This window comes from Streptopelia decaocto (assembly GCF_964273445.1).
Source record: "Streptopelia decaocto genome assembly, chromosome: 7".
In the NCBI taxonomy this organism is placed as follows: Eukaryota; Metazoa; Chordata; class Aves; order Columbiformes; family Columbidae; genus Streptopelia; species Streptopelia decaocto.
The window spans coordinates 22,221,049-22,242,743 of record NC_138661.1 but is presented as its reverse complement, the minus strand read 5'-3'; the positions used below and the strand labels follow the sequence as shown (position 1 = coordinate 22,242,743).

Sequence of the window (21,695 nt, the reverse complement as noted above, 5' to 3'; positions counted from 1 at the left end):
GAAGATGCACCTTCCCATGAAAAGTCCAGGGAAAAAAAAAAAAAAGTTTTTTTATTTCTTACATACACTTATCTCTGGACAACTAAGTATATTTGCACTCTCTTTGAATTTTGGTTGTTTATTTTCACAAGGGTGGCTAACTTCTTTTGTCTTGATCCTCTGTTCTCTCTCAGTTTCCTCTTTCCAGATTGTCTTTACATTCCTTTCTCTACTACAGAAGAAACTCCGTGCCCTATTCGATGAAGTACTTTACATTTTCCACCTATTAAAGTTATTTAAGCTACATGGCAACGTATACACAGCAACCTCAGAGAGAAATTACAAAGCCGTTCAATGATTTAGGACAGAAAATGAAAGCCAAAAAATAATCTGAATCTCTTAAAACCAACTTAAGTGATATGTGCAGAAGTGTCTGTGATGGGAATATATTTCTCCTTTTGCTAACCAATTTGTAACATCAGTAGCATCATCACACCAAGCCATTTGTCAGCTCCCTACACCTACATGGAATTTTATTACAAGCTGCTTTAATGTTTAAGATTAAACCTTATTAAAATCAGACTGACAAATTCAGTCCACAAAAAACAGTATGTCAGAAATATTATTCCCATCATTCATGCTTTGTCTTCGTTAAAAGCTCAAACAAGGTAAGCTCAGGAGAGCTTCCATCCTGCAAAAATCTGAGTTTTCTGAAAAAAAGGCAACGAAAGACAGAACAAAACCTACAAGCATAATTTCCACAGGGTGAATTCTGCAATACATCCTTTTTAAGAAGGCAGCACTCCCCAGAACACCATGTTTCCTGCAATATATTACCTGTTGAATGCAGACAGCCCACCTGGAGCCAGCCGTTGTTCCTCTGATGGGGAAGGTCTGTACAAAATGCTCAGACGCTGGTACAACAGGACACAAGAGGAGCCCTGTCTGCGGGGACCCTGCAGCAGGATTCCTAGGAGAAAGGGGAATGAGTCTTTGGAAAAATCAGGAAGCCAGATCATTTGGGGAAAAGACTGCCTGCCTTCTTCTGCTACTCCAAACCGTTTTCTCTGTCACCAGCTAGGAAGGGTTTTTCTTTACCTTGGCATTAAATCCTGCCAGCTCCGGCACTTGTAAAGCAGCATCCCCGTTCTCTTGGGATTCACCAGGATCTTCTGCTCCAGACACCCAGAGGGCTCACCTGCCCTGCAGTTCTGCCTCATTTGGTACCACTAGCAAAGGAAAAGCGTTTCTACCTTGACAGAGCCACCCTTCCACACGCATTCCTTGTGTTACAAGATTTTTTGTTTTGGTTTGTTTCTTTTGCAATTTAATTATAGTCTTTGTTTTGGATTTGTCATTGAAATAGACTTAGCCAAATTAAACGCTTGCTGTTTTCAAATCCAATAACATTTTGTTTACAAAACTGAACTCAAAATGAGAGCAAAAACTAGATAGTGTAAACCAAATACACCCAGCTATGTATTTTCTTAAAATGGTTATCACTAAAAGGCACTTTAAAACACCAGCTCACCGATATCCACCTTCAGAGAGGGGTTTTGACCTATGGAAGCGACTGGGCAACTCAATATCACTTGTAATTCAACACACTATTTTCAATTATTTATTCTCTCTGTATTACCTCATTATTTCAGATAACCCTCTTTCAGGTCACGCAAAGACACATGCATTTATACTCTGTAAATAGATGTAATTGCACAGGCATTTCACACAAAAATAATTGCAACAATTTTCACGCAAAAGAAAAAAATTGCCATAAAACCAATTTTCTGAACGTTATATATGCACACTGAAGGTCAAAAGTAGTTCAACTGCACTTCATTTGACTATACTAAAGATGCCATTACATCTGAAAGGTTGAGAGTGGTTTTGGATGAGAGTCTGCTCTGAAAACAAGCAGCAGGACTGCAGTCTTCAACAGAGTATTTTGCAAACAAAACCAAACAACCACAAACTCCAAAGCTGATACAGTTTAAGACTTAAGTTATAAGGAATAATGTGCAGCTGAAACTAAATGGGGATACACTGAAAGCTGTGCTAATATCCCAAGATTCTTATCCTTTCATACCTCTGCAATTAAAATAATAAAGCCAGAAAGAAGTCAAGTTGATGGGGCGGGGGGGGGGGGGGAGGCGGGAAATCAGGTACTTTTATTTTGCACAAAACACATCCTTGAAATACTTTGCTCATGCACAGGTGGGGGAACACAGTTAACACTCACAATTATTCACAATGATAATGTTCTCTTCTTTCCTTACTGGGATAAAATCCAGCTCTTTTGTGTTTTGAGTTTGCTACTAATCTGTTAGAATCCTGCTTTCCCTCCTCCTTTTGGGGTCCATTTGAAAATATTTTGGTCAGGAAAACCAGGCCACTCTCCAAGCAGTTTTTTTCTTACACATTATGCGAGCTCAGACAGAAGTGATTGTTTTTGGTAAAACAGAATTGATTTCTGATAGTTAGTTATGCAGAATTGGCTCCAAATCCTTTTCAAGGTGACAGTTAAGGCAAATTTTATGGGAAAAACAGTACTGTTTTCTTTCCCAGGTGTTGAGGGCTGGAGGGCAAGAAAAGTATTAGAGAAAAACAAAAACACTCCTTAAGATTCTTGGTTTGCTGTACCTTTACACCAATACAGCTACAATATTTCTTCAAAATCACGTTTCAAAATACAACACTCCCAGCCCCCCCAATATAGGCAGTCTAGCCTATAGCTTACATTCTTTCTAATTATATTTAGAATTTCAAGTTGAAAATCTAGCTTTAAAAATAAAGCACAAGTCACATCTCAAGATACTGCTTTTAGCCAGGAACTAAAAAGATGTCACCTGCTTCCACTAGAAAGCAATTCTGTCAAATCAGTGTCACAGATGAAAATGAAACATTTACAATCAGCCAGCCACCATCCAACAACTCTACATCTCACTTCAATATTGTCTTGCATTTTCATTTACAGGATGGCCATCCAGATGGCACTCCAAGTTACTCAACCCACCTTGCCTCAAGACCTAAGTCTCAAGTTACCATAGGGAGAAAATTCTTCAATAAATACAGAAATCTGGCCTCAAGATTAAAATGTGAATTCTTTTAAACTATATGAACATGTTAAATGGACAGCAAAACTTTGCAAAGCAAACTCAACAAGCGTGTGACAGTGAAGTTACCCACGTGTGATGAAAATAAATTCAGAATCTTCAGTGTTATTACATAAGTCATTAAGCCTCATATATTAAACAAATGCACATGCAAGATAGTAAACAAAGTGGCAAACGTTTTTAAATAACATCTTTAATTAAAGTTTTTGCAAAGGCAAAATATTAAACTTAAAATAGGTCTTAGTACATCAAAATACTAAGTTCTCTAATCGTATTCCAAGCATGGCCTTTGAAACATAATATCCTGTATATCACAGAGGAGCAACCTTGATCTGCAATTGTACAGAATGAATTTTACAAACATAATAAATATATTTACCCCCTTACACATAACAGTATATGTACAACAGCAGTTGACAATAGTAGCTCAGAACAGCAAAAAAGGATATTCCCCCACTCCGTAATCTATTGGTACCCCACGCACTCTGGAACGTGTCTCACTGGATGACTGTACATATAGCTAACCCAAGGTAGTTCTTCCTGTTAAAAAAAGCTCCTTTTGTTCCACAATGTCTAATCCACTAAGTAATAATTAAAAGACACACTGCATGAACTGCCTGAAAAAAGCAGACAACACAGAAACCAGTGGACTGGTTTTTACACATTTCCCAACCAATCACAGCAATGGGAAAACTAGACTGTAAATGCCAGACACCGACACATCGCGATATGCACGTTTCTTCATCTTGTATAGTCACTAATCTCAAAGTCTGCAAAGAACTCCAGTTGCAGCTGGGGGTGTGGGTGGGGTGGGACAGGCCACCCCACGCCGCTGTGTAAGGCAGCCCAGTATCAACCCGGTGTGCGTTATCCTGAACCCACTGCTCACTTCCTTCTTATTTCATTTCATTAGGAAGCTTTTGCTTTGGGGGAAGTTTGGGGGGGGGTTCTTGTTTTTAAAGGAGCTTTTACAAATTAAAGAGATTGAATCAAAATGAACTTTAGTTAAGCAGGTCTCTAACTCCTTCACTGGAATTAAAAAAAATTTACTCTGGTAGTGCTATGTGGTGACATAATTACTGCTCTAACTGTCAAGCAGTGGAATTGTTTTCGCAGACTCAATGACGTTTATTTTAACACTCCTAATTGTGCAGCAGAAATAGAGAAAACAGTTATATAAAAAGAAACCTGTTACAAGACACAACACGTTCTTTGCTCTTTTCTAGAAACTGTGCTTCAGAATCACGTATCAATGCTTGGAAACAAACCTGGACCACAATTATCACTTTAAATTATGTTTAGGCAACTGAATGATGTTTCAAATGCAACTTGTGAGTACAATGCAGGAACAAGGAGTATGAAGCCTCAAAGAGATCTTGTCACTAACCAGCAAATGAGGGGGAATAAAAACATATTTTATTTAAATAGTCCAATATAAAGTTCCTTATGTGACTAAATTCTCTATTAATTCCTTAAAAGAAAACATATTTCAATTTGTTTTCAACTTAGATGTTTTAAAATGATTGCACACACTAAAACCAAACAGAATTAGAGCAAAAAAAAAAGCTTTTCTGATTGAAGCACTGCAGGAAATTTACTCTCTCAGGAATCAAGAAAAGTCTTGTCATACTGGCAAAACAGGTATTCAGCAAACTGAAAAGGCACGAGACTCCCAGTTTTGCCCAGTTGCTCTACAAGTTTCCATCAGCCATCATGGTTATAATTATGAAGTTATCTTTCCCCACTTTTTCCATCATAAAAAGGTGCTCCATTATCTGTGCAAATTTTAATATAAGCCCTCTTGAAATTATTGTTTCCATAATACTGAACTATTTAAATGGGAGGAAAACAACAACAACGACGACGACGATGACAAACAAACCACAACTAAAAAAAAGGGGGGGGGGAGTGTGGAAAAATCATTTATGATCTATGAACATGGGAATCCTTTGCCCTCTGAAAGGAATGGTTTCTTTGGAAACTAATGAAATGGTCTGTTCAGTTACATTGTTAAAACCATGATTAAAAATTCAAGTACAATAATAAAATTAAGCAAACTACATTCTTACAGCAAGCTGCTACAATAAAATGAAATTAAACATGCTTTTTGATTTAAAAAAAGGAACACTTGATGTAGCAATAAGAGCACAGTTTGGTATGTTCACGTTTGACTGGCTTTCTGAAAACTTCACAGGTTATTTGTATTTGAAGACAAAACTTCTTATCTGAAAAGCATATCATACAATAAGCTTGCAAGAGACCGTGCAAGTTCAGAAAGCTTTGAACATCCTTCAGAACAGTCTAAGCTTAAGTTACTTTTAAAGTTCTGCTATCCCTTAAAAATAAATAAAAGGCTATGCAGTTTCTAGTATATGTATGAGGGTGAAAAAAAAAAATCGCTACGATGTATGAAAACAAAGTGTCGTACAAATAATCTGGATTCCAGTAGTATAAACAGGAATCTACAGCTAAAGGGATTTTTTTTCCTTTTATTGGTTTGGTTGTGCAGCATTATGGGAATTTTTCTGAAGTCCATTACTTAAGACCTACTGGTAACAGATATGGAAAAGGGGAGGGAAGGAATTAGTTGGTACATTATTGATTTCACTGCAGTTGTACATAGAAGTGTCAACAGTGGTAAAAAATTAAAATAAAATATCTGCTTTGTTCAGAAGAAAGCAAACACCGATCACTTTGAGATACCCTGAAGCCAAAAATGCATTCTAAATGATGATTCCCTTACTGAAGAATAAATTAGAAGAAACATCAATTAACTTTTCATAAATCTCATGTATGTAGCTGGCTTACTAACCACAAGGCTCCTGACATAGCCTACAGGCAGTTTTAGGCTGTATCACTGGCAGCACCAGTGCCCAAAATAACAGCGAAAAAACCCTCTTTAGAATGTGTTTTGAGTTTTTTATGTACTACTGAGACTATGAATGTACTTGGAGGCAAGGAAATTGAAGAGAATGAGCAGTTGTTCCATAATGCTAAAATACATTTGTGTCTTTGTTAAATCATGTTTCAAAATTTTCATTCTCAAGGAAAAAAGCTCGAAAAACCTTGTTCAAATGCCTGCTTCTGAAGGTCTTCCCCAATTTAGTTATCTGCCCTGTCCTTTTTTCCACCATCTTTCAAAGCACTTGATGAAACAAAAAGTGTTTTTGAAATGGTGAGCCAGATGAACATTCCTTCCTCAACAGTTCTGAAGTATAATGCCCATTCCCTCTCCACATTCAAAAGCAACTGCAGCTCTGAAAGCAGGGTTTGCAAGAATAACCTATGCATGAAGAAAAGGTCTTCGCTTCTCAGGAGAGGAAAGGAAGGAGCAGGAACCAACCTTACTGCTTTTCACAAAAGAAAAAAAAAAAAAAATCCACAAAACCACCCTTCTGGAAAAGGCAAGTGAAGAAGTGACTACCCAAGGTTTAGTGCATCCAACTCCTCGACCTTCTGTTACCAAGACAGTCTAAAGATATTCTGACAAAATCTGTGTTCTCAAAGCTGTGCAGCTCTCTTCAGGAAACTACATGCCACCTGGAAACTTTAGAGAGATTAACTGCTGCAGGTCATTTATGCCTATACTTTTTAGTAAAGCAGATCTTTGATTAACAGAGCTGTAGCCAGGATGTTAAAATTTTTATGTGATTTTCTGTTTTAAAATTTAGTCATTCTTGTGGTCTGTTGAATTATTTGTGAATGTCTGGACTACATATGTAGTAAGCAGGTGTGCATCTGTTATGCCATTACCCACACATTTGATTCAACAGGTCTCTGAAGCCTTTAAAAAGAAAAAAAAAAAAAAAAAAAAAGAAAAAAAAACAACAACAACAAAAAAAGAAAAAAAAAGAAAAAAAAATAAAATCAGTAGAAATTGATTCAGTGATGCTGAACCACCACCGAACAGCAAGAATATAATGAACAAGTTAAGCAATCTGATTTTCGTGGGGGGGAGCTACAGGTGCTTAGTATTTAAAAAATACAACCCTAAATAAAAGGTATCACTTACATGAAATTAAAATAATTTTGAAATATAAATGATCATTTTACCATTTTGTAACTGCTAGAAACAACAACCTGTTCATGGGGAACTGAATTGAAAACAACAAATAGATATAATAATTAATGAGCATATCAGAATTAAAAATATTTTCCTTATACAAGTTATTTAAAATTTAACACCTTAATTCTTACCCTTCTGTACAAAGCTTGCACGCAGTTTAAGTAACATTCTGACCATCCTCACTACCAAAAGGAAGTGTTCAAAGCAAAGATTTGTACACACAATAAGCATTTTCAGATTAATAATCTATCAAAGGGAACAGTTCCTTCAATCAGTGGAAGAAGTATTTTAAAATCTTAAGGGAAGAAGGGGGGAGAACAAAGCCTTACATGCTAAATACCAGCTGTAGGTACCTGTATGTAGAACTGATAAGTAAGGTAATTCCTAACACACAAAACCAGCTCCCAGACAATGCTATAGCTGCTACAGTCCATGGCTTGCTCGTTTGAAGTAGTGTCTTTGTTGCCACATTTTACCTTTGTTCCAATACTTTTGTTTATCGTTTATTTCTGATGTGCAGATACACTTTTTGATTGGAGTATACGTCCAAGTCTCAACCTTTCCTGCTTTTGATTTTTTTTTCCTTTTACGGGGAGTTTTTTTGTTTTGTCTTTTAAAACTTCACCATTCTGCGTCCCCAATGGCTTTGGAAAATACATAATCTCTTCCGTTAAGATTCATGATGCCATCTTTGAGATGAAATTTCCATTTGTTTTTACTTCTATGAATCTGAAAACAGGGAAAAAAGTTGAACTATTACTCTGCATCAAAAATAGGTATTAATGTGTAAGTAAATTATAAGGGCAAGAAAAAATGAAAATAACTACTAGACATACATTACTGAATTGCTACAGATAACCTGAAAATCAATTCCGCATTCAGATATGAAAAATGAAAAATAATTATGCACATACCAGTATTTTGCATTTTCATTTTTTAAACCAGGGACAGTAACTGTCACAAAACCCTGCAAGCACACAGGCACTCCAAAATCCAAAGCATATAGCACATTTTTAGAGATGGTTGGAAAGGAAGAAGAGAGATATATCCACCTGTGCTGCTTTAATTTCATTAAATTATCTCTGATTACAACAGCCACAAAACTCCACTTGAAAGCCAGAAATCTCAATTTCTACCGCTGTAACAGAAAAACTAATGTTTTAAACCAGCCATGACAGGGACAAGCACTAAGCTTCATTATTTGTAGCTCATGTCTAAACTCCATTCTGCATGAAAACTAGTCTGATTATGTTACATACAGATAGACAGCAGGCCTATCCAACTGGCTACTTCTAATATTAGAGTGTGACTTTGGGTTTCCGAAAGTTAAGTTTTGGTTAAAAGGCAAGGGGATTATTTACAGTGTTTTCAGTCTGAAAAGCTCTCTGGTACAAAATGCACAAACTGTATAGAATATATGTACCATAATTACATTCCACAATTTCTCCTCAACAGTGAGTAACTGTATATGATTTATATTCCAATTCTCATCGTAAAATGTCAAGTGAGAAAAGTAATATCTCCAGTATTGGGGATGATGACATGAAGCTTCAACTTCAACCTACAGTCTTCCCAATTACATTATTGGTCCTTTTAAGACTTTGTTTAAAAGAAATCTGTAAGATTAAGCTGGGAGATCAGTCCAGCTATTTGCAATAACCCAAGACATGCTAGGACAGAAGAAAAAAAATTTAAAAATGAAGACATTCATTCCATTCTTGCTCCCCAGGGAGTCCATTACGGCTGCCTGTGACATAACGAATCTTCAGGTTATAATGGATATTCCTGTTGACACAGGATAATACAAAGAATAAAACAACATTTTAATCAATATGCTCTCAACAAAAATATTCCATACAGAAGTAACTCTTCTTTCTTCATGCCTATTCCCAAACAAATACAAACCGACTACAGGAAGCAGGTTGATCAATGTGGTGAAGAAGATCAGAGAAGATACAAGGACAAGAAATAGTTGTAGTTTTAGAAGACTTCTATTATCTTATGTCTGCTGAGGAAACATCAATGTGCAGCATCGAGGGGGTTTTAGATACTATACAGTCAAGTCATGAAGACTTGATTCATGTTAATTCATGAAGAAGTCAGGAACCACAAAACACACAATCCTTTTCTTAATTCAAGACAGTGTGCAGGACTTAAGTTAGAAAATATCACCAGAACTAACAGCAACTACATTTACCAGGAGTATTAAGTCAATAAATCCACTAGAAGAGTGTTTAACTAAATTTATGTTCTTATGTTTCATTTAAAACGAAAGGAAATTGAACAAAATTCAGTCTAAAGGTAGAAGAGTAAATTTGGGAAAAAAACAACAACAAAAACCCAAACAAACAAACGAAACAAAACAAACAAAAAAAACACATACAACTCCACATACTGTAAGCGCAGAGCAAATACCTGCCACCTACCAAAAAGGGCATCAGAAAGAGCAAAATACCACCAATGCAATTAAGCAGCTGGACAACAAGATATTCAAAGAAAGCAAAGATCTTTCAGAAAGCTGAAATGCTGTCCCAAAGAGAAAAGATAATCATAAACATTTGCAGATAAAAGATAAAAATGTAATTCTGTGATCTCAAAAAGTTGAGAAAGTTTTTCAAAAGGCATACAAACAAGGAAACCCCATTCCAATTTTTCAATTTCCATCAAGGACTGGAAGTCTCATCACGTACAATTAGTGCTGCAGAAACAAACAGGAAAGCAGCACCAGAACGGATATGACCGTAGAACTCAATCAGTTATTAGTACTACTGTTTGGTCTGTGCTCACTTTTAAGCTAAAAAGTCAGTGGCAACAGCAAATACATGAAAAATGAAAGGTCTGGATTATATACTCTACTTGCCCTTCTAAATGGCATTCAACAAAAATCCTTCATCAGAAGCATGTGAGCTGCCACGAGGCATGAAGGAAGGCCCTCATATGAATAAATAACTGAATAAAGATGGGAAAACCAGGGTAAGAACACAGTTTTCACAGAGAAATGAGATCATTCCAGATGAGATTTGTGCTGGCTAGATTGTGCAAGGTTTAAGAATTCACTAATCATCTGGCAAAGGACAAAACATCACTGATGATATGAAAGAATAGTTATTGAAGAGCTGTAGAATGATCTTACTGCCCTAACTCATTGTGTAATAAAACAATGGCGGCATTCAATGTATATGAAGGTAGTAATGATGGAAAAAACAATTCCAGTTTACATGGACAGAAAAAAATGATGGCTTTGAGTTGACAATTACAAGTCAAGAATGAGATACCAATGTTCTAAGACTTTTCCACAAGAACATCAGCTCTGTGCTCAGTGGGGTCAAAAGCAGACATGAACTGTTGCTGAACATTTCTACAACACTTAATAAACTGAAGGTTCACACCTGTGTTATGAACAGCTCTGAGCCTACATCAACCTTATCTATCTGAATCAAATGAGAAAAATTCTCCAGATCTATTTTGTTGAAGTAAAAATTAACAAATGTTTGGACAGCTGTACAAGTATCAACCAAGCAAAGTGTAGCTCTGATTTCAAAGAGATGACTGAGGACAGTTATTATGGTCTGCAATATCATAACAGGCACCAAAAAAGCAAAGAGGAAACAATCTAAATAAAGAACTAGGAGGTATCATATGAAACTAAGGGGTTAAAAACTAGGTAATTCTCCAAACTTAACATTATTAATTTATGAAACTTCTTGTCATAAGATAAAGTCTACAAGGATTCAAAAATAACTCAGTTAATTTCTCACAAATTAATGAAAAAACCCTCTGCTGGCCATTGATACAAAGCCACTCTTCCTCAAGAGGCAGCTCACAGAAGGATGGTAAAATGCTCTACATGAGCATCACTACCTGTTTGCCCTTGTCTCATTGTTACAGAGGCACCCACCACCAGCTGGCGCAGGACACTGTGCAAGAGGGAACTCTGCTCACAACTGAGCTGATCCTGTGCATTTAGAGCAAACATGAATGATTGTTTAACAACTGAAGTCATCCTTTCAGGGCACATGGCACTAGAGGTTAATGATGGACACTGTTCCCTACTGAGTTCACATTCTTAATTTTTAAGAGGGTTAGGACTTCAGAGCAGTTCCTGTTGCTCAGCTTTAGCAGCTGCCAACAAGCTTTTCTGACTGCTGTTCTGAGGTCCCTCACTGTCCTCACAAACTGCCTTGAAACGAACAGGTTTGGATTACAGTCTGGAGGAGACAGATGGCTGCGATGTAGATACCCTCTTCTCTGTATTAAATTCTCTGTTGAATCTGATGACAAGCCTAAGCAAAGTCTGGGCATAACTGAAGATTTTCTAACCAAGCCATTCTTTGCAACATAGGAGCTTTTATTCAACAAGCTTACAGCTTTCTTCTGTTTTAAAAAGGATGCTTATTCATCGCAGTCCAATTAATCTAGCATAGGAAAAGAAAGAAAATATGCACTGAATACTCTTTCTGCATACTACCTCAGTAGAAAGGCCTCTGATATCCTCTGGACACATTTAAAACAATTCCAGACACGAATGAATCCTTGCGTATTCCAGTGCAAATGGGCAAAAAGAAATCAGTCATTATAGAGGAGGCAAGACAGTTCAGCAGAATTTAAAGCAAAGTAAGCAAAAGCATTCCACGCTGCCATTTCAGTAAAGAATGCATAGCACAGAAAGAACCTTCTCCTCTGATAACTATTCTATCATCAATAAGAGATATTTTTAGTAATCAAGGAACAGTTTTCCACAAGTCTAAATCATAATGACTACTTGTTCCATCCACGGCAAATGTACAAACTTACTTACAATAGCTCATTTCTCCTGAGCCCAGAGGACTGACCTTTTGTTAAAGGTCACAGGAAAACATGATGAAGAGAAAAACATGCAGCCAGTTTTCCTTAGCTTTACTCACTACCAAGTTTACTACAAACATGCCCCACAAGCCTGTTTTAAAAACAAACAGCTAATTTTTATATTACCATTCACATTATAATCTTTACAGATCTACCTGTACTTAACAGTCACAAAGATATTACTGAAAAATTATTACGTGATAGGAAGAAGAACAGAGACAGCACAATTCTTGGATTCTGTTCTGTAGAGATTACCTTGTCATACTGGCACACAACAACATTTTCTGTATCAAACAGTTCTTGTCCTTCCTCATCACTCACATCATCTTCACTGTTAAGAGGCTCCTGAAAGAAACACATGCTAAAAGTTATACTGTTCAGTAAAATCAGAGCTGTTACTTTTATTAATCACATGAGGCTACAGTCATGTCTATGAACTACAACACCTAAAATGCATTTGTGGTGGGGAATATCAGGCTTTCCAGCAGATGGCTGATGTACATACGTTTCCATCCTGCCATCCATCCTGAGCAGACATCCTTACCAATTTTAGTCTGGAACTTCAGTGCCCAGGCCAGATTCTGGGCACAGCAGCCTTTTGTCACTACAAACACTCTTTTTCTTTTACTGTAAATGTTCTAGTGTTTGCAATTTGTCTTTACAAAAAAAAATTATCATTACACAGACTTTCATTTTTCTAAAGCATCCAAGCAGTAGGAGAGATGGCATCAGTCACACCACTCCCGATGTGTAAAAATAGAAACTCCATGACTTATTCACATTTGGCATAACACACACAAACAGAAACAGACCTCTACATGCAGAAAGCAGTGGGGGAAAAAAGATGCTTTAGGATGTTCTTGCACAGATACATACAAAATAACTTCTAAAATGTATTTTCATGTCCCTTAAAACTTACTTTTGGTTCTTCCTCTTTCTGCTAACACTTTGTTCCAGCAAAAATTTGGGGGTTTCCTTTTCAGGTCTTGTAAATAACAAACATTTCAAAAGCTCAAACAACTTCTAATAAATGCAAAACAGCTTTTCTGAAGTCTGCTTTATAATCCTCATCTTCCAAACTACTTCCAAATATATAAGCTAAATTGAGATGCTAGTGAGAGGAAAAAAACATATACTAGAGGTCCTAATTCCCTCCAAAGTAATGCTATATTTAAGTGACTTTGAAAGCTTTAAGGAACTCGTCCACTTACTAAGTAACTGCTGATGAGCAAAGGTAGCAAAAAATGACAGACCTCTGGCATGCTGATAATAAAGTCTCAGCAAGAATGCTAGCATTAAGGCACTATTAAAGAACACTTAATATTGAAGCATGATGACCTATACTTAATAAGGCACCTTCAGTTTATTATATATTGCCAAGAATGCTGATTGATTTTGGATTACACTCCCCCTCCTTCCATCCCCACTTGCATTGGTTTCTGTCATTTGGTTTCAGTTTTGGTTCCGAATTCAAGTAGGTTTAAGCTTATTATTTGCTGGGAGTCACTTTGGGGTGCCTTCGTGACAGCTATCAACCTTAAAGCTGAATGAGCCAGTGAGTACGAAGGCCTTGGTCAGGGCTGGGGTATTAGGCAGGCAAAGGGGTCCATGCTTATATCCAAAGGTACCCATGAGTATGGGGTGCCTGCCAGACGAGTGTGAATACTACACGCTTGCTGGCAAGCACCAGCCTGGATGAGCCAGTCAATAGAAGACACATTCAAGGAGGGTAAAAGGGGCAGAATCTGGGTAGGGGCTCTGGAGGGACATACAAATTTGTGTGTGCCGCCTGTGCTTGTTTTACATGGGTCCTGTACATAGATGCAGTAGAAGGTATGGCTTGTCTGTGGCAGTCTGTGACCAGCCATGTCAGTACTATTAAAACACTCAAAGCGACAGCAGTGCTGATCGACATAAAAGTGATGAGAACCTAACCGCTAAGATGTAACGGAAAAATACTGTTAGACACTGCTGCAGATGTACTACAGAAAACATGATTTAACTCCTTGATAAAAATTAGAAGTTTCACCTACATGTACTGCATGGGTGACACAGACTGAGATTTAGGGACCACCAAGTTTCCTACTAGAGACTGAAATAACAGTACTTTTAGTTTATTAGTATCCTTCTTTAAAATAAAAATAATAATTATTCTTGTGGGGCTTTTTGGTACAACACACCAAAATTTAGTACAAACCATTGGCCCAAGTCCAAAACCAAGCAAATTCAAAGTCTAAATCAAGCACACATTGTTAAGAATGCAACACGTTGCAAAGAATATTTACTCTTGCTCCTGTCTCTTGATTTCACTAAATCAAGGTCAGATGACAAAAGCATTGGAACAGTTAGTGAGATACAGGTCAGACACACTGACTGATCCCCTCAGTGAACTAAATATATGCTCTCCTTGTCAGTCTTCCGAACACCTTGCTTTTGTGTGCACTTGGTCCCAAATGGAGTTGACAATTTCTGTTTACTTATTAGGGCTTCATAACTTCATGGCTGACCTCTCTACAACATCAGAAATATTACTGCTGAAGTTTTTAAAACAGCATTCATGACAATTAACAGTTTTTGATGTGTCCCTCGCCTTCCTCAGCTGCATTTCAAGGTGCTTTGCTAATCCACAGTTGCCACAACTTCAATATGGGAAATAAAAAACTTGAAGTGCAAGGATAAAAGTTATATTCTCAAAATTACTGGAATATATTATTTAAATAATATAATTTTCTTTCAAATACTGAAAAAAAAAAATGAAACACAAGTACGCTCCAGTCTCCTGAAACAGTTTACCTCTTCAACTTGGCCATCTTCACCCCCATCTTTTTCTTTGTCTTCCTCTTCATCATCATCATAGTCTTCTTCTTCATCTTCTTCTTCTTCAGATGACGTGTCACCTGCTCCATCAACTTGGAGAACAAGTGGTGCTTGTGGTTGTGCCTGTTGTTGTTGTGGTTGCTGCTGACCAGCTGCAGGAATCTGTGCTTGAGCTGGTGTCGGTGCAGCCACTGTTGTAGGTATGACTTGTGTTTTATTTCCTGTAAACAGGATCTGCTGAGGCTGAATAATCACTCCTGTCTGCTGGGAAATCCCTCCAGGGATAGGAGCCAAAACCTGATGGAACATCATTGTAAGTACGGTGTCTGCTAACATAACAGACTACCATATCACTTATTCACAGAAAAGAATTAAATCATATCAATCTGATTTGCGCTAATTAGAAAAAGAATAATTACAAATATTCCGCGTGTATCAGATACATAATTTAACCTTCAATAACATACCTTCTTTCACTACTTGGTATTCATTTTCTGCATTTTGTGTTGCTAAATCTAAGAAAACCTACTGTCTTTCCATTCTAAAACACACCTGAGTCTCAACTATGGCAGAAGAATATTTAAATTCAACCAAAAGACTACTTTTAAATGTTCTCTATAAAATACTTAACTTTAAACTCTATAAATTGTTACTCATGCTTAAATTGCAAAACTGTGACACAATGCTAAATTCAATGCTTACACAGTCGGGACACACAGTTGACCTTGTGCCTGAACAAAAATCCTCATAAAATACACTGTATTCACTACTAAAATAACCAAGAGGGGTGTGTTTGTTTTAGGTATTTTATTCTATGTGTTATATGACACTGAATCATTTTAACTGATAAACACATTTTTTAAAAGTATGTAGAGTAGGATTATCCACATAATATAACTGTCATCAGGGGACAAATTTTAAGCTGCAGAGAGTCAGAATTTGGCAAGAAAAAAAGTGACATTGAAAACAACATTTCAAAATTGTTTACTTTTAAAAAACACACTTAAGGCAATTATCTTTTTTTAAAATATACCATTTCTGACTTCGTGTTCTATTTCAATTTGCTCACAAAAAGCAAGCCTCTTTATTAATTACTGTAATTTTTTTTTCTTTCAAGAGTACCTACTTAAATTTTTTTCTTTACCTGCTGTATAACAGGTGCTTGTACTCCACCAGGCTGCATTTGTGGTATGACCTGCTGCTGTAAAACAACTTGCTGCTGCGGCTGAATGATATACTGAGCTCCATTTGCAGTTCTAACTACTTGGAGGATCTGGCCTGTAATAAAATAAATATCAAATTAATCAAACATAGAAATTTACTTTTTAAATTAGTTTACAAGTTTGTTTTGCAGAAGAACACCAATAACAATGAAAGGAGAGCACTTAAGTTTCACTTTCACTGGTGAAAAGATACTATGCTATAGCAGCTGTGTCAGAACCAAAGAATGAATACAGTTGTTTACCATCTAAATATGATCATGAGGTATGCAATCAGAAAAAAAAAAAAATTACATATGCAATCCAGAGTTTAATCCTTTAATGCAGCACAGTATTTTAAATATTAGCTCCCACTTACGAACATACCACATGTTTCAAAAGGTAGATTTCACTAATGGAAAAACAAAAGAACATATACCAAAATAGGAATACAGGTATTCACACCACAAAAACTACATCCAATGCTAACACTGGTATTTTTCCAGGGTCTTGTCAGATGATACCCCTTCCTCAGGTTCTTCTCCCTAACATTACCACATTACAAGAAATTCTTCTATGCATAACTCTTTACAATATTATTGTAAAGTTGCCTTCTTGAAAAAAATCTATCCTTGCACTTATCCACCTCTCCTTTCTGTTACCACAATGCCTGTACTTAATTTTCTTTTATTATCCTACAACTTTATCATTTTATACCTTTCCTCATTTCACAAAACACATCTGAGACTCATGCACCTTTGGAGATGGCCTCCAAATCTGACAAGCAAGAGCTAAAATATATTCTAACATTAGCTTTCCACATTTTTAAACAGAAAGATGGAGGAGGAGAAGAAATTAAATCAGATAATCCTGAACTTCATACATTTCCCTCAAAGACTGATTTTTACTTCCTGATAGAATCATAGAATCACTTAGATTGGAAAAGACCTTTAAGTTCATCAAGTCCAACCCTTACCTAGCACTGCCAAGTCCACCACTTAACAATGTCTCCAAGCAACATGTCTACATGTCTTTCAAACACCTCCAGGGGTGGTGACTCCACCACTTCCCTGGGCAGCCTGTTCTAATGCTTCACAACCCTTTCTGTGAAGAAATTTTTCCCAATATCCAATCTAAACTTCCCTTGGTGCAAATTGAAGCCATTTCCTCCTCTCACTTGTCACCTAGGAGAAGAGACCAACACTAATCTCAATACAAACCCCTTTCAGGTAGTTGTAGACAGCAGTAAGATCTCCCCTCAGCCTCCTTTCCTCCAGGCTAAACAACTTCCTCAGCTGCTCCTCAGCCTTGTGCTCCAGACCCTTCACCAGCTTCATTACCCTTCTCTGAACTCTATCCAGCACCTCAATGTCTTTCCTGTAGTGAGGGGCCCAGAACTGAACGCAGTATTCAAGGAGCAGTCTTACCAGCGCTGAGCACAGTGGGACAATCACTTCTCTAGTCCTGCTGACCACACTATTCCTGATACAACCCAGGATGCTGTTGGCCTTCTTGGCCACCCGGGCACACCGCTGGCTCATATTCAGCTGCTGTTGACCAATACCCCCAGGTCCTTTTCTGCCAGGCAGCTTTCCAGTCACTCTTCCCCAACCCTGTAGCACTGCCTGGGGTTGTTGTGATTCAAGTGCAAGACCCGGCACTTGGCCTTGTGAACTTCAGACAACTGGCATCACCCCATTGATCCAGCTTGTCCAGATCCCTCTGTAGAGCCTTCCTACCCTCAAGCAGATCAACACTTCCACTCAACCTGCTGTCACCTGCAAACTTACTGCAAATTCAATCCCCTTGTCCAGATCACCGATAAAGGACATTAAAAAGAACTGGCCCAAATATTGAGCCCTGGGGAACACCACTTGTGACCAGCCACCAACTGGAGTTGATTCCATTCACCACAACTCTTCAGGCCCGGCCATCCAGCCAGTTTTTTACCCAGTGAAGACTACACCCATCCAACTCATGAGCTGTCAGTTTCTACGGGAGGATGCTGTGGGAAACAGTGTCAAAGGCTTTACTAAAGTCCAGGTAGACAATATCCTCATCCACTAAGTGGGTCACCTTGTTACAGGAGATTGGGTTGGTCAAGCAGGAGCTGCCTTTCATAAACCCATGCTGACTGGGCTTGATCACCTGGTTGTCCTGTATGTGCCACATGATGGCAGGATGATCTATTCCATGACTTTCCCTGGCACCGAGGTCAGACTGACAGGTTTGTAGTTACACCGGATCCTCCTTCCGGCCCTTCTTGTAGATGGGCATCACATTTGTTAACCTCCAGTCAACTGGGACATTCCCAGTTTGCCAGAACTGCTGATAAATGATGGAAAGTGGCTTGGTGAGTACCTCCATCAGCCAGTACCCCTGGCTGGATCCCATCTGGCCCCATAGATCTGTGCACATCTAAGTGGTGTAGCAGGTCACTCACCATTTCTCCTTGGATTATGGGTACTGCATTCTGCTCCCCATCCCTGACTTCCATCTCAGGGGGCTAGATACCACAAGAACAATTGGTCCTACTATTAAAGACTGAGGTAAAAAAGGCATTAAGTACCTCAGCCTTTTCCTCAACATTTGTTACTAAGTTTCTCCCTACATCCAATAAAAGATGGAGATTCTCCTTAGCTCTCCTTTTGTTGCTGATGTATTTATCGAAACATTTTTATGGTATTCTAATTTTCTACCTGCATAACCCCATGACATCCTTGTAGTCCTCCTGAGTTGCCTGCCTCTTCTTCCAAAGGTCATAAACTCTTTTTTTTTGCCAAGTTCCAGCCAAAGCTCTCTGTTCAGGCAGACTGGTTTTCTTCCCTGCCAGCTTGTCCTTCAGCACATGGGAATGAGTTGCTCCTGTGCCTTTTAAGACTTGCTTCTTGAAGAATGTCCAGCCTCCTCCTTCCACAGCTGTTCTCCCTCCACAGCAAAATGCACAGCCTCAACTACTGAAATAACTAAGGATATCTGAAAGAAGGGACTAACCTCGCTCCTTGTTGAAGAAAACATACCATAAATATTTCTAACTGAACAAAAAAAAAATTATGACCACAACAAAAGTAACAAATATGAGCCACAAATTATTCTATGCTATGACAAACATAGATGTGCTTCCTTAAAAACTGGAAGTATTTTAATTTCTAGAACAACTACTACATATTTAAATTTTATTTCAACTACATATCCATTAAACATTCAAATGATTAAAGCAGGAAGATTAAGTCCCAGGTGATTCTGAGCAGACTACATGAATTACTCTGGTAAAATCAGCAACTGATTCTATAAAATAAGCTTTTTCAGATATTTCTTTACCCTCCATGCAGAATAGATCTAGAATCAAGCTTATAAAATCAGAACAATACAAAAGGACATGAAGCATCAGATAACACTGTTCATAAAAGTAACATTTAATAATATTCTAAATGTACCACACAAGAGTATTTTAAAATGGTAAATCTAAAATAAAATTAGCATTGCCAGCAAAATTAGAAATTCCACTGTGTATGCTTAGCAGGTATGAGAAACCTTAGGACATTCCTCACCTGAAGCCACAGATAAAGTGACCCTGCTCTTTTACAGCCAGTCTAGTACCTGTGTTCACATCACAAAGCTCAGAAATACGCAAAGGCGAAAGGCAGCAACACCTGCCTTCTCACTTCATGTGCTTCTCTAAAAAGTGGGGAAAACTTGCACAGAATCTAACCCAAAGCACTGTTAGGTCAGAATCACAAGGTTTGTAAGACTAGCAAGTCAGTGAGGAAACAGCCCAGGAGTCTAGTCAACGGACTGCACTTTTTTGTAACAGTGGATTCCCAGGTTCTGCTTCTTAACAGTACACAGCAGGGAATAAAACCCAGAATTTCTCCCTCCCGAGCACCCTCAAAATCATTGCTTAATCTCAGTATTAAGACATTTACCTGAATTTGTAAGTATCTGCTGAACTGGAGTAACACCAGCAGGGAGAGCCAACGTAGCTGCAGTGGCTGCAGCACTCTGAAATACAAGAAAAGCTTTTCAACCACAGACATTATCACCAGTGTTTCATCTCACAACACACTGCCTGAAAATATGTAACATTTATTGCTGTTTACAATGTTCGCACACTGTTTTCTGCATGTATTTAAATGCAAACATTAATCATCTGTACATTATACTACATAAAAAAAATTATTTTCCTTCCTCCTTAATAGGAAGATGACTGGAGCAACAATCACTAAGCATCACACCTTAACACAGCTCCATGTGGTTTCTTGGTTTATCTGCAAGCTCAGCAGACTTTTTTCTCTTCTGTCTTCTCTGCTGATCTACTAATAGAGTACAACACTGCATTGCTTATATGGCAATTTTACTTACGCTTTTTCAAAGCAGCTAAAGACAGAGGCCTACGAATCTGAAGAAACATAAGGTACTGAACCAATGATCATGTTCATCTGTCTTGTTTTCTCAAGAGGCAGTTATCAGGTTTGCACTTTTCTTTGTTCTGTAAATTATTTGCATTTCAAGTCCCACATAACACAGCTCTTTTGAGTGAATATATGCACACAGTGTACTGATTGTTCAGAGAATGACTACCTTTTCTCTCAAGTCAGCTGGTTAGAAGAGAAAGCTGAAGACTCTCAATGGGTAATGATTTGAACTTGCAAGGAAATTGAATTCCAACACAATTATGGGAGCTTAAAACACAAAACTCTGCTTTAAGTCCTCAACTCTCCCTTAAGGGAAATGGATTTCTCCAGAGGCCTCTCCATTTCAAAGGTTTGACTTAAGCTGCCTATGGGAAAGCCTCCCTTTCCCCGCTATAAAGGAACCATAGCTCTTTGCTACTGAAAGGATTTAAACTTTATTACTGAGTAGAACACATACTTCCTGTTTATAAGATAAATGATCTCTCCATATCAGCTGGTCAATCTAGTAGTTACAACTGCCAAAATTAGAGATCGCCATACAAAACTGGAAAGTGTTTGCATCCTCACATCCCAAAGGCAGATGAGTAACTCTCGTTACTCTCTGCCTTCCAAGGTATTCAAGGTCAGATACATTCTTTAGTACCAACTTAAATGCTTCTAATAAACACATACAGTAATTCCAAATAAATTCTGTAACTATTTGCTGAAGAGCAGTTTTCTGCAGTATACAATTCATCTACATTTTGACAGCAGCAGAGTTTTAAAAGCATGGCATACTCATTTTTGCAATACCCACTAACAAGATGTAAATGAATGAGACAGAAAAAAATGTTTAACTATTGGACTTATGAAGTTACGAATCACATTGAAACGGTTGTAAAGCATGTAAGAAAAAGGTATTGTCAATGTGTTCTCAGCCTCTGGGTAAATCATGCTATTTGAGTAAACAAGTTCAGGGTTTTTTCTATAATAAGGTCAGCAGGTAATGGAGAAGTGAAGGCTAGGCAAGCTGTTGCAGCTTTGACTAATCATTAAACTTTGGTTCATGTGCTTTTACCATAAAAGTCGTAAAAATGTAATAAATTCTGGTCTTAATAAATGTATTTAACTTGTATTAGCTGTTGTTATCGTTGCTTTGCAAGCATTTTTTTAATTGAGCCAGGGCATTTAAAGCAAGATCAGATAACTAGAATTAACCTCTGGAGATAAAAACTGCAACAAAAGGGTAAATGACCAGGCTCAGTTTTATATGCTATTACTA

General features: G+C 37.7%; 1 protein-coding gene across 1 annotated transcript in view; it reads right to left on the bottom strand.

The window, feature by feature from the left end:
- Nucleotides 1–3,264: 3,264 nt before the first annotated feature.
- The window catches only part of GTF2A1 (general transcription factor IIA subunit 1), a 31,291-nt gene continuing 12,860 nt past the window's right edge, over nucleotides 3,265–21,695 (bottom strand). The window contains exons 5-9 of the mRNA XM_082059540.1: nucleotides 19,946–20,021; nucleotides 15,965–16,098; nucleotides 14,797–15,117; nucleotides 12,259–12,348; nucleotides 3,265–7,887 (exon numbers count right to left, since the gene is read on the bottom strand). Coding sequence (XP_081915666.1) covers nucleotides 7,780–7,887; nucleotides 12,259–12,348; nucleotides 14,797–15,117; nucleotides 15,965–16,098; nucleotides 19,946–20,021 — 729 coding nt within the window. The 3' untranslated portion in view covers nucleotides 3,265–7,779. The remainder of the gene's footprint in view (nucleotides 7,888–12,258; nucleotides 12,349–14,796; nucleotides 15,118–15,964; nucleotides 16,099–19,945; nucleotides 20,022–21,695) is intronic.